The following is a 12,528-nucleotide window of genomic DNA, read 5'->3' on the forward strand; positions in this document are numbered from 1 at the left end:
TGATAAGGCTCAAGAATTTGCATTTTGGGGATCCCTGGGTGGCTCAGTGGTTTAGCGCCTGCCTTTGGTCCAGGGTGTGATCCTGGGGACCTGGGATCGAGTCCTGAATCGGGCTCCCAGCATGGAGCCTGCTTCTCCCTCTGCCTGTTTCTTTGCCTCACTCTGTCTATCATGAATAAATAAAATCTTCAAAAAAAAAATAAAAGAATTTGCATTTCTACAAAGTTCTCAGGTGCTGATTAGGCTACTACATCACAATTTGAGAATCACTGGGCTAGTCTTTAGGGCGTTGACAAGACATAGTTTCTGAGTCCCCAGTGCAGAGGATCAGACCCAAAACAGTGGTGACTTCTAGGTAGATGCCATCTTAGGAAGTTTATTGATGGCTAGCTAAGTACCCTGTCCCTGAAGACTACTCTATCTTGGAGAGCATCTTTTAATTATTGATCAGAATAGGTTATTATCTCTGGCTCAAATCTGTCCTGATCTTATGACTTATATCAGAAACTGTTTGCATTAATAAACTCCTGATTTTCACTTCATTTGTTATTTACTAATAAGATCAGTCAAGTCTGTTGCCTTCTACAGAATACAATTTAGCTTCTTTTCTGCAAGTTGATTATAATATTTAGAAGTCAGAGTGGTCTTTTCCAAAATAATTTTCCACTGTAATCTGCATCAGTGACTTTTGGCTGTCTAGAATTAATTCAAAGCTGTTTCTATCACTTCTGCATCAGTAAAAGCTGGTATTAGTTGATGGTTCCTTAATAGTTTTCACCATTCTTCCAGTTCCTCACAAAGCTTTCCAGTTGGTTGTAATTCTAAACTCTCTTCTACTCTATGTCTTCCCTCTCTGCCCAGTGCTGATAGCTTGAACTTGCATGATATAAAAACTCAGTATAGTTTGTCTTGAATAACAGAATCTGACCAAATAATTGCTTCTTTCCAAAGCTGTTACCTCCTCAATTTCCCTCACTGTTCCCTCTTATTCCCTTAGCAAGTCATTCTTAAACTTTTAGAGAATTTGTGCCCAACAGAAATATCATGTGAATCACAAATGCTAGCCTCATATATAATTTTTGAATGTCTGATAGCTATATTAAAAAAATAAGAAACGGGTGAAATAAATGTTATAATATATCTTATTTAACCCAACATATCCAAAATATTCTCATTTCAGTACATAATGAGTATAAAAGCTATTCATGAAATGGCCCACATTGTTTCTTTCATATTAAGTCTTCAAAACCTGGTTCATTTGACATAGCACATCTCAATCTGGACCAGCCGTATGTCAACAGCCACACGTGGCTAGTGGCTAACATATTGAACAGTGGTTTTAGAGCCTCTGAATTCTCTGAATTTATTCCTCCATAATAAAGCACCTAAGTTCACACTATTTTAAAAACTCTGTCAGGATTTTTTGGAATAACAACCCCTGAAGGACATTCCTGGATGGGGCTTCTAATTCCAGGTTAAAATTCTTGCTCTTAAGATTCCTCAGGCTGATAGAACCAGCATCTGAGGCAGATCATTCTCTAACACACAGACCTCCTTGGTCCCACTGGAGGCCAGTGTCCGGCAGCAGTGTTTGGACGGCAGTGCCATGGGCTGCCTCCTGCCCCCGACCCCACTCCACAGCACCAGTGGTGGCTTCTCTCTGTTCTGTTTCTGCAGCATCCTGTACAGAACTGTGCTGTGACATGCAGTAGGTTTAATATCTTTCTGGCCGAGAGAATAAACCCGAGCCCTCCTTCCTTTCCATCGACACCTCTGTAGAGCTCTCTGCACCCTGTGCCCTTCACTGTTTGCATTTAATTTTAAAGTCAGTGTATTGCAAGGAGGCTGGATGCAAGATAGATACTATATTAAACTGTACTGTTATTTAAGATGTAATAAAGCAGTTTGACATGAGGGAAAAAAAAAGATTCCTCAGGCTGAAGAGGATCTGGTGTTCAGGTCTCCAGCAAACAGTGCCAAAGCAGCCTTTGCTTTTGTGGTATACGTGGGTGAGGGAGGGGTGGGCACACTGGCCAATCAGAACTTTAAAATGTGGGTCTTACATTCGTTCTGCCTCTGGGTTTCTGGCACTAGCATTCCAACTCCATCACATCCTGTACTCTTCTGTTCTTACTTCACTTTCCATTGCTACAGGTGTTGGGGGGTGGGGTGGGGAGGAAGAGACAAAGAAATAAAAAAATTAAAATTAATAGAGACTTCTTGTTCTAGCCTACCAGATAAACCAGCATCACCTGTAGTAGGTATTCTTTGTACTTGTGACAGGGGCTCATGGATAAGTAAGAAAGAGGATTTGTACTTATATATCAAGATCATTCCAATGCTTAGCCAGTTATACCTTTCACTCTTTCACCGCTTGCATTGTCCTTCTCCAAATTATTTGTCCTCTGGTGAATCTTGACAAAGCGCCTGCACAAAGCTAACATGCGTGCAAAACCTGGATGAGCCAAATTGATTTGCCTATAATTTGTTTGTGAGGCGATCAGGACGTGGTTGAAGTGATTTTAATTTCAGAGCCCAAGTCACCAGTCTGTCTTTTTGTCAGGCAATTAGTTCCGCTAGCTGGGCAAGAATGCTGTGATACGAGGGGCTGAGGGGAATCGGGCAAGTGGGAGCGGTATACCCTTTCTTTTTGCTTCCTCGGTGTGTTCCTCATGCCAGGCTTCTTTTGTCTCTCTGGTTTATTTGAGGTAAAATTCCCTGTTGAGCACCAGGCTATGTGACTTTGCTGGGCATCATCTTGTGAATAAGTGCTCTGGATAAGAACCCAGAAGGAAGTAAACAGAGGAAACCCTAACAGGAGCTATTACATCTGGGCTGTCTGGCAGTGTGTTAGGCTCTTCAACATGTGATTCTATTTCATGTGCTCGATAACCTCGAATGACCGGTATCAATACCTTCATTTTATTCATGATGAAATCAAGGGGCAGAGGGAAGTTGGTAATTAACCAGAGCCACACATCTAAGAAGTGCAGAGTCACTGCTGCAACATGGGTGCTTTTAATCCCTGGACTGTGCTGCCGATTCAGCCATCCACAGAGGCCATTGCCTTGTGAACTTTGGGGAGGAACCATGTTTGGGTAAAGAGGCAAGATGACAGTAACCTCAACAGGGCACTTCTACTTCTGGGGGCAGGGACCTTGTTAGTATCCTCCACGCCCAAGTGAACCTGCTTCATCCTCGTCACACTGGAGGCACACTCATATTTGTTCAGTGATTCAAATACTTTATCTGATTTTTTAGAAAGATTTTATTTATTTATTCATGAGAGATACAGAGAAAGAGAGGCAGAGACATAGGCAGAGGGAGAAGCAGACTCTGCTGGGAACCTGCTGTGGAACTCCATCCCAGGACCCCAGGATCATGCCCCGGGCCTAAGGCAGACACTCAACTGAGCCACTCAGGCTCCCCTCCTATCTGATTTTCACAGTGAGAGGTAGCAAGGGAAGGTAGTATTATCTTTATTTATGATTACTTCACCTGAATTTAAAGGAATATCTCATATTCCCAAAGCAATTCAAATAAATTTCTGAGTCATTGTAATTGTCACGTTGACAGCCTACCTAGAGAGGTTGAAGGTCCCAGAAGCAGGGACCACCTCCTATACATTTTGTATCCCTTTCTCCATAGTGCAGAGTACATTGCTATGGTCATAGAAAGTTCTGTTGGACGATGCTGCTCTAGAGGCAGGCAGAGGCTAGTTGGTGATGACCTAACATAATACCCTACTTCAGAGCCAGAGGTAGAACTTAATAATTTTTGAATGAGTAAATGAATGAACACCATAATGGAACTGTTTTCCTAATATAGACTAAGCTAATTACGGTGATCAGTCATAGGTTGAATTAGAGCTTTCCAGGATAGCTGACTCCATTTTTCGAAATGAATCATCAAAAAGAGCAAAACAACTCATTTCTTAAGATGTCAAAATGCAATTTTAAATGTCATGCTAAGTAATGGCAAGATGCTGGAGTGGCCTAGTCAGTGATTACTGCTATTTAACAGTAATTTAAAAACAAGGCAAGAGCAAAGTTTATACCAATATGGCATCTAAATAGTCAAAACCAACCCTAGGTAGATAATGAATTAATTCGTATTTATTAATAATGTATTTCACTTATTTTGTACCATTTTTCACGAAGTTTAAAGTGAGTCATGGTTATTATTTTAGCTAATATCATGTCATCCATCTACACCAGACGACTGGCATTGCCTTTTCAAAAAATGACAGAGAAATGAAAAAAGAAATAAAATTTTTATTTACCATGATGCCCGGTGGGCATGATATCTTGAGTCCCCTTTTCTTGCCCTGTGATTATTTCCCCCATATTTTTGGGGACACTTGAATAAAAAAAGAATAGCAGAACAGATGCCTGAAAGACTTAGTTTATTGCACGAAACTTCCCAGGAAGTACAGCTTTTCTTAAATTGTTCTATGCCTTAACCAGCCTCTTAGAGGAGAAGTGCCTTTTAGCAATTCAGCAAATTGGTATTTTGTGGAAACACACCAAAGGCTGTGGCCCATTTAACCTTGTATGTTCCTTCCTTTAACCAATCTCATCTATACAAAAGCCAGTCCTTAACTAAGATTGATCTAATACAGTTTGAGGGAGGCGCATTATCTCCAGGGTAAAGCAACCCATTTATTTACTTATAGAATGTCTGCAAGTGCCAGATATGTGCCAGGAACACAATGGTGAATGGCACACAGTTCCTGTTCTCAAGGGGCTCCTGATCTCCTGGGAACTCAGGCAAGTAGATTGGTAATTACCACAGATGGTGACCAGAGCTATAATGGGGTAAGCAGAGGCTTCTTAGGAAGCCATATTGTTCAACTTGGGGCATAAGAAAAGGCTTTCTGAGAAAAGTAGGAATAAATCATGTCATGAAGCCTAGGTAATGGTTAGTCTGGAGATGAGAGAGGCAAGAGAGTGCAAGAAAGAGAGCAAGTCTCTAGTGAAGAAACACAGGAAGTTATAGTATCATGAAAGCACAGATTCTAGGGGCCACAGTGGGTGGAATGGTGGAATGAGGCTCTGGAGCTGCGGTGTCCAATATGGTAGCCAATAGCCACATGTGGCTATTTAAATTTAATTTTAAGTTAATTAAAAGTAAATAAAAATAGAAATGCAGACCCTCAATTTCACTAGCCCTACTTAAAGAGCTCAATAGGCACTTGTGGCTATTGTGTTGCATAGTGCAGCTATACAATATCTTCCTCATCACACAAGTTCCATCCAATGGTGCTTCTCTAGAGGCAGGCAACAGCCAGCCAGCAGTGAGCTTTGAATGACATGCCAAGGTACTTGGACCTTATTGTGAGGGCAATAAGATGCCACTGATGTCTTTTATACAGGAGAATAGAATGATGACTCTCTAGGGCATGAGAGGAATCAGAGGCAAGACCAAGAGTCAGAGAGGTCAGTGCAGAGAGCCTTTCATTCATTAGAGAAAGAGATGATGAAGGCCTAGAACAAGGTAGCATAGTAGAGAAGTGTATGGATTCCAGAATTAAGAGAGATAATCAAGATTTACAGTTTGGATGTGGAGGGTGAGGAAGGCAGAAGTGAAAGTTGATCCCTGTTTGGCAGCCAGTGAATGATGGCACCATTAGGGTAGACAGGGAACAAGGGAGAGGAAGGAATAGATCTGGAGAAGAGAAATGAAAAATTCAAATTTGCTCTTGAATTTGAAGTCAACGGTGAAGCATCCAAGTAAGCTTGCAGAAGGCATTTGGATAGTCAGATCTGAAGCTTGAGGGGTCTCTTGGCTGGAGATAAAGATTTTTAAGCCATCACCACATGGATGACATTTGAAGCAATGGGAGTAGATGAAATCCCGGAGGGAGAGAGTGTGGAATGAGATGCTAAGAAGGCCGAGGACTGAAGGCTGATGGGATGAGACCAGCCGTGGAAGAGGAGCGCAGAGAAGCGGTCAGAGGCAGGAAGAGAACCAAGAAATTGTATGGGAGCCAGGTAAAGAGGATATTTTGGGAAAGAGGAGTGGTCATCATGTCAACTGCTGTAGAGATGTCTTCTCCATAACTCCAGTGCCATTTATTTTTTTAAAAGATTTTATTTATTTATTCATGAGACACACACACACACACACACACAGAGAGAGAGAGAGAGAGAGGGAGAGAGATAGGCAGAGACAACAGGCAGAGGGAGAAGCAGGCTCCATGCAGGGAGCCTGATGTAGTCTTGATCCCAGGTCTCCAGGATCACACCCTGGGCTGCAGGCGGCGCTAAACCGCTGAGCCACCCGGGCTGCCCTCCAGTGCCATTTTTAAATGTCTAACTTATATTAGAGATATTTGTAAATGCTATTATGCTCTGCACTACTCTAAGCACATTGGAAGCATAAATGGAGTCTTCTATATCATCACGCCTTTGTTTTTCCTCGTGTAAGTCTTGCGTATAGAAGATGCTCTTTTTGGGACACCTGAGTGGCTCAGTGGTTGGGCGCCTGCCTTTGGCTCAGAGCATGATCCCAGATTCCTGGGTTTGAGTCCCACATTGGGCTCCTTGCGTGGAGCCTGCTTCTCCCTCTGTCTGTGTCTCTGCCCCTCTCTCTCTCTCTGTTGTCTCTCATGAATAAATTAATTAAAAAAAAAGAAGATGCTCTTTTGATAGCTGTTTAATTACTTTCCAGCCTCCAAACTTAAGGCTCTTAAAGTATATATAAGTTCAAGGCTCTTGGACTTAAATATATATAAATATATATATGTGTATCCTTTTCGTGTATTTTTTTCTTCCACAACTTTCTCTAATTGAATGAAAACATCTCCGCTCCCGGTGAGGGTCAGGTCATGATAAACCCATAATTAGTAGAACCTCATGTTTTCAGGAAATTTTGTAAATTTGTGTGTGTGTGTGTGTGTGTGAGAGAGAGAGAGAGAGAGAAAGAGATAGAGAGAGAGAATTCCCTCTAAAACATAAGAAATAGAACAAAGATGAATACGTTTTAATAAAAAAATTTATTATGATTATTTACACCAGTTCCTTGATAAGCATATAAATGTAAACTTTTATCATTGGCATTATTTCACATATGACTTATCCAAATTCAGAGTTAATACTGTCATTTGAGCGTACAGGTAGTGAGAAAATTTTATTATATTCACAGAATATACATACACGTGCATTCAAAATGTGTCCCTTGTTAAGCCAGTGGTATGGACACGGTCCCATTGGCCCTGCTTCTGCTCCGTAGGTGTACACTGGAATCAGTGATGTCCTCTACATGCTCCTCACTCTTTTTTTCCTTTAGGCTATTGATGAATCTCAGGGTAATTTCATCCCATTCTTCAGGCAATAGCATCAGCAGAAACCCAATGCAGATGATGATGGTAGCAGCCAGGCGGACCACGTTGAATATCACCTCCTGCTTCAGGAGATCCACAGCTAGGGAAGAAAAATCAAGTCTGTCACAGGCTATGACTGTTTCTAAGAGAAGCTTATATAAACTTATATAAGTTTATATATATTTAAGTCCAAAGCACTGGCCAAAGTCAGTGCTACTTCTAGAGATTTCAAAAGTCAAGGTTGTCTTTCCTCTTTCCATATCATATCGTTCCCTTTGTCTGCTTTCTGTGCCTTCTCTCTAAATCAGAAGTATCCTTTATATCCTTCAACTCTCATGTCATCTCATTTAATTACCTCTGCAGTTTCTTTCTTTTTTTTTCTTCTTAAGATTTTATTTCTTTATTCATGAGAGACACATAGGAAGAGACATAGGCAGAGGGAGAAGCAGACTCCCTGCGGGGATTCAGATGCAGGACTCGATCCCAGGACCCTGAGATCACAACCTGAGCCAAAGGCAACCACTGAGCCACCCAGGTGCCCCCTGCAGTTTTATTTCTTGAAACTTTTCCTCTGCATCCCCTCACACTTCTCCAGTTTCACTGGGCTGCTGATGAATTTTCAAATGAGCCAGGCCTGTTAATGCCTATGTCTTTGCACGTGCTGTTCTTTTTAAACATTTTCAATCAAGGTGACATTCCTATAAATTAAAATGAACTTGTTTCAAGTGAATTTAGTGCACTCACTAATTTTTTTGTACATTCACAATGTTGTATGACCACCACTTCCATCTCGTTCCAAAACATCTCCATCACTTAAAATAAAAACCTCTTACCCCTGGGACACCTGGGTGGCTCAGCAGTTGAGCGCCTGCCTTTGGCCCAGGGCTTGATCCTCCAAGTCCCAGGATTAAGTCCCACATAGGGCTCCCTGCATGGAGCCTATTTCTCTCTCTGCCTCTGTCTCGACCCCTCTCTGTGTCTCTCACAAATAAATAAATAAAATCTTAAAAACAAAACAAAACAAAACAAAACAAAAAACCTCTTACCCCTTAAGCGGTTACTCTCCAGCATTCTCTACCCCAACTTCCCAATTCCTGATTGGGAATCTGCTGTTTGTTTCCATGAATCAACCTATTCTGGAGATTTCCTATAAATGGAATCATACCACATGTGACATTTTGGGTGTGGCTTCTTTCATTTAGCATGGCATTTTCGAGGTTCAACTGTGTGGTAGCATGAATCCATACTTCCTGACTTTTTATGGCTGAATGATAGCTCATTGTATCACAATTGTTTATCAATTCATCTGTTCATGGACATTTGGGTGTTTCCACTTCTGGGCCATTGTGAATAGTGCTACAGTGAATATTCACACACGAGTATGTTTTCAAGTCCCTGTTTTCAATTTTTTGGCATATGTATCTAGTAGTGAAATTGTTGGTCATGCATATGTTGTTCTTTTTACATGGAATGTCCATTCCATCTCATATCCACACCACCCAGCTAATCCCTTCATTAGTTCTCTCTTTTGGCTTCTTGCCAGTAGCCACCCTGGATGCCCTTCCTGGGTGCTCTCAGAGCATTCATTACATACCTCTATCAAAACAATTCTGTCTCTACATTTTAACTACTCAATTCCTTCTGTCTTCCTCTGTCTACTACACGATCCTGAGAGCAGAAACTGTGTGTCTTCTTCAGGACCTATTACCAGCATTAGCACAGTTTGTGGCGCATCCTAAGTGCTCAGAAATGATGCGTTGAATGAATGGATCCCTGGGTGAATGAACAAACTTCTTTGACAACTCTATTCCCCTTGGATATATCTTTTCTCTGGATATCTTATGATCCTAGGAGTCTGTCTCACACAATTTGGCATTTACTAATAAATTATACTGTGGAGTTATAAGTTATCTCATATATGTTGGTCTTGTTTTCCAAATTCAGTGAAAGTTTCTTATGGGAACCATAATCTCCTTTTTTCCCTGTTTATTCTACAGTTTTGCATATAATAAGTGTTCAATGAACACTTGCTGATTGTCCTGGGGCAAGAAAAGATGGGACTTGGAAAAATGGAATTTTACAGTTAGAAGGACTGTCCAGTCTGCCAAATCACTCCCTTTCATTACCTGTTCTATTGACAGGTTTCACTACAAAGATTATCCTGGAAAAATAGCTTCTCTTCTTGTCCCTGAAGTGAGTCAAATTGCTTTTTTCTGTATCTGTTCCAGAGGGCCATCTGCTCTGCCCCCAGGAGAAGCTTCTGCAGCTCCCCATGGATAGTCTGATGGGAGCCAACACCCTGCACATTTCCTACACTTTCATTAGTGACGTTTACTTGCAAGTCCTAGGCTGGGAGGCCTTTTGTTTCTGTAGGACTTCCTCTAAAAATACCACAAAATTAGGTTGTCAGGGAGATTACATGAAACCCAAATGATACATTTGGTATTTAATTCTAAAAGCACGACCGAGTAAAAACAGTGTTTATAGCTGCAAATTTTAAATCTGCTGCATAGCTATTCTGTTGTCTGCCACCTTCATGATATTTAAAAACATCTTCCCAGGCAAGGGACATAATTCACAATTGTTCGAAGACACAACTCACAGTGTAAAACGAACACAAGCAGGACACTGATGGCACACATGTCAAATCGTGCCAGTACCTGCATTTCCAGGAACGCTGAGCACTGTCCCGATGGAGATTAGGATTGGGTATGTCAGCACCACGCCGACATTCACCAGGATGTTGAAGGCTGTAAAATAAGGAGGATACAGAGGATGAAGGGGAATTGATATGCTGGGCTCCTTCCTTCTTAACATAATACAACCAGTGTTTTTCCTAGACGTGCCTTCTATACTCTCTGCACTCTCAATTAATTCTCTAATTTGGGAGCTGGATGCAGGAGTTTCTTCTTTTTTCTCCTCTGCCACCTTGGCTGCTTGATCTCTTGCCAATTGGCTGGCAAAGGGCCTGTAGAGCAAATGCAAAGCAATGAAACAATCAATTCACTACGCTGCTTATTAGCACTACAAAGGTAGGTTGGGGCCAGCCAGAGAGGTTGAGAGCAGAGGGCTGGTTTAAGTTTGGGCTTTCTGCCTTAGCTACTTTGCTATATAATGCCACATTCCTGGGTCACTCAAAGGCTCTGGTGTCACTGCCTAAAGGAAGATCTATCTGAGAATGGCCTCTGCTGTTTTATTTCCTCTCTCTTGTGATGAGCATCAATGCAGGCAAACAAGAATGTGTTCAATGTCATGCACTGACCCCCACAGAGCTTTTCCATATCCTGATTTGTGCACAGATTACCCAAGGGCAGGTCCACAGAACCAAAGGAAGGTATAGCTAGATATCTTTAAATTAGTATCTTTGGATCTTTTGAATAAAATATAAGATAATCATCTACCCCCTACAAAAATGATCAAAAATATATGTTCTCAAAAGAAAAGCAATTATAAAATACCTAGCATTATTTTATTTTATTTTTAAAATTGAAAAAAAATTTTTTAAAGTAGGCTCCACGCTGGGAATCTGGGTTATGATTGTTCCCAGCTAATGGTTTCGGCCAGAAAATTATCTAGGACTTTTAATTAGGGTGTTTGGGTCTTATGAGATCAAAACCTGAGTTGAGATCGAGAGTCTGATGCTTAACCCACTGAGCCACCCAGTCACCCCTACATAGCATTATTTTAATGGATTTCAATCCAGTATTTGTTTAAGGGGTTAGAGAGATGAATATCAACAATTATGAATGGTTCTCAATTCAGAGAAATCTTTATGTTAAAGACTCAACCATGTTGCTTATAGTCGATAGAGCCAAAGATGGTTCTAGAGCCATCCCATTCAGGACAGTGTTTATTCTTCCATTGCTATCTATAATTCTTGCTTTAATTAAGCCCATTAACTTAGTTATCTGGAGTTACTTGTACTTGGTAGTTAGAGACAATGGGTTTGACTTTCATAAAACTTGGGATCCTGCATAATTATTATACAATAGTAGTGGCAATCAAGGCAAAGGACCTTCTTAAATTAATAACTACTCCTCCCTCATGGCAGGGCCACAATGGGACTAACTGTTCCAGTATCTCAACTCTCTCCTCAGACCTAGGGAGTCAAATATGGCACACTGTAACAAGTCAGGAATTTATGAAATTCTACACAGGCTCTGCTGAACTCCTGCTATTTTATTGGCCGAACTGGAGTTTTCAGCAGATTGAAAGTGTTGGTATTTGGGTGAGAAGTGAGCCCTTCTCACTCAGCAAGAAACAGGTGGCTGCACCAAAATATGTTGTCTGTTTTTAATTAGCTCTTTCAGTAGAGCACTTACTCACTTTTCTGACAACCTAAGGGCAAGAATATGTAATTCAACATGTTATCTGTGGCAGGGGGCTCAGCCTAAGCTCAAGTGGGACTCAGGCATGTTAGGTGAACAGTCCAGGTCAACCTGCAAGAAGAAATGAGGCCAGGTGAGCCTGAGCAAATAAAAGCTGGAGTTACAGACAATGTGGGTGGGCCAGAAGACCACCTGCTGTTTTTCCAGCCCAGCTCTAGCCTGATCATATCTGGTTACTACAGAGAAGAGAGGGATGGAAGTAAAGACTTAAGAACAGAAGCAGTGAAGATTGTAACACCCTGGGATGTGTAACGTAGTCAGGAGAGAGGCTGTCTTGTCATTTTGTCACAGAGGAGCTTTGGCACCTTGAGGACTGCAGTGCACTGGGTATGGGTGGGGCAGAGCAGCTCTAGAACCAGGAGGCACTAAACCCAGTGGAGGATGGAGAGCCTACTGCTCGGTGAAGAACTAGCATCCCACTAGCCTGGGTGACACTCAGCCAGATTGGGACTTGTGTAGGACCATGTGTTAAGACATGCCAAGGGATATATGTTGGTGAAGGGCTACTTTGTAGCAAGCTGGGGATCGTGTGTACACAGCTGGTGCCAAGAGTCAGTGAAATTTGGGTTATGACTGCTTCCAGCTGGATTGTTTTTGGCCAGGAAATTATCTAGGCACTTTTAATTAGGATGTTTGGATCTTATGGAAATATTACTATTAATTTCCACTCAATTTAGCAAAGGTTATGAAAGGTCATAACTACATATTTTTGGACTTCAACAGTAGAAATCAAAGGGCCAACAATTAACGTTTGATCCTTCTCTTGTCTAAGACCTCCACTCAGGGGCCTGGGCCAAAGTAGAAAGAAGATGACTC

General features: G+C 41.5%; 1 protein-coding gene across 1 annotated transcript in view; it reads right to left on the reverse strand.

Annotated features, from left to right (window-relative positions):
* Positions 1–6,978: 6,978 nt before the first annotated feature.
* SLC35F4 (solute carrier family 35 member F4) overlaps positions 6,979–12,528 on the reverse strand; it is a 232,345-nt gene continuing 226,795 nt past the window's right edge. Inside the window, exons 7-8 of the mRNA XM_025443500.3 lie at positions 9,985–10,074; positions 6,979–7,424 (exon numbers count right to left, since the gene is read on the reverse strand). Of these exons, the coding sequence (XP_025299285.1) occupies positions 7,183–7,424; positions 9,985–10,074 (332 nt within the window). The 3' untranslated portion in view covers positions 6,979–7,182. The remainder of the gene's footprint in view (positions 7,425–9,984; positions 10,075–12,528) is intronic.

This window comes from Canis lupus, chromosome 8 (genome assembly GCF_003254725.2).
Source record: "Canis lupus dingo isolate Sandy chromosome 8, ASM325472v2, whole genome shotgun sequence".
Taxonomy (NCBI): domain Eukaryota; kingdom Metazoa; phylum Chordata; class Mammalia; order Carnivora; family Canidae; genus Canis; species Canis lupus.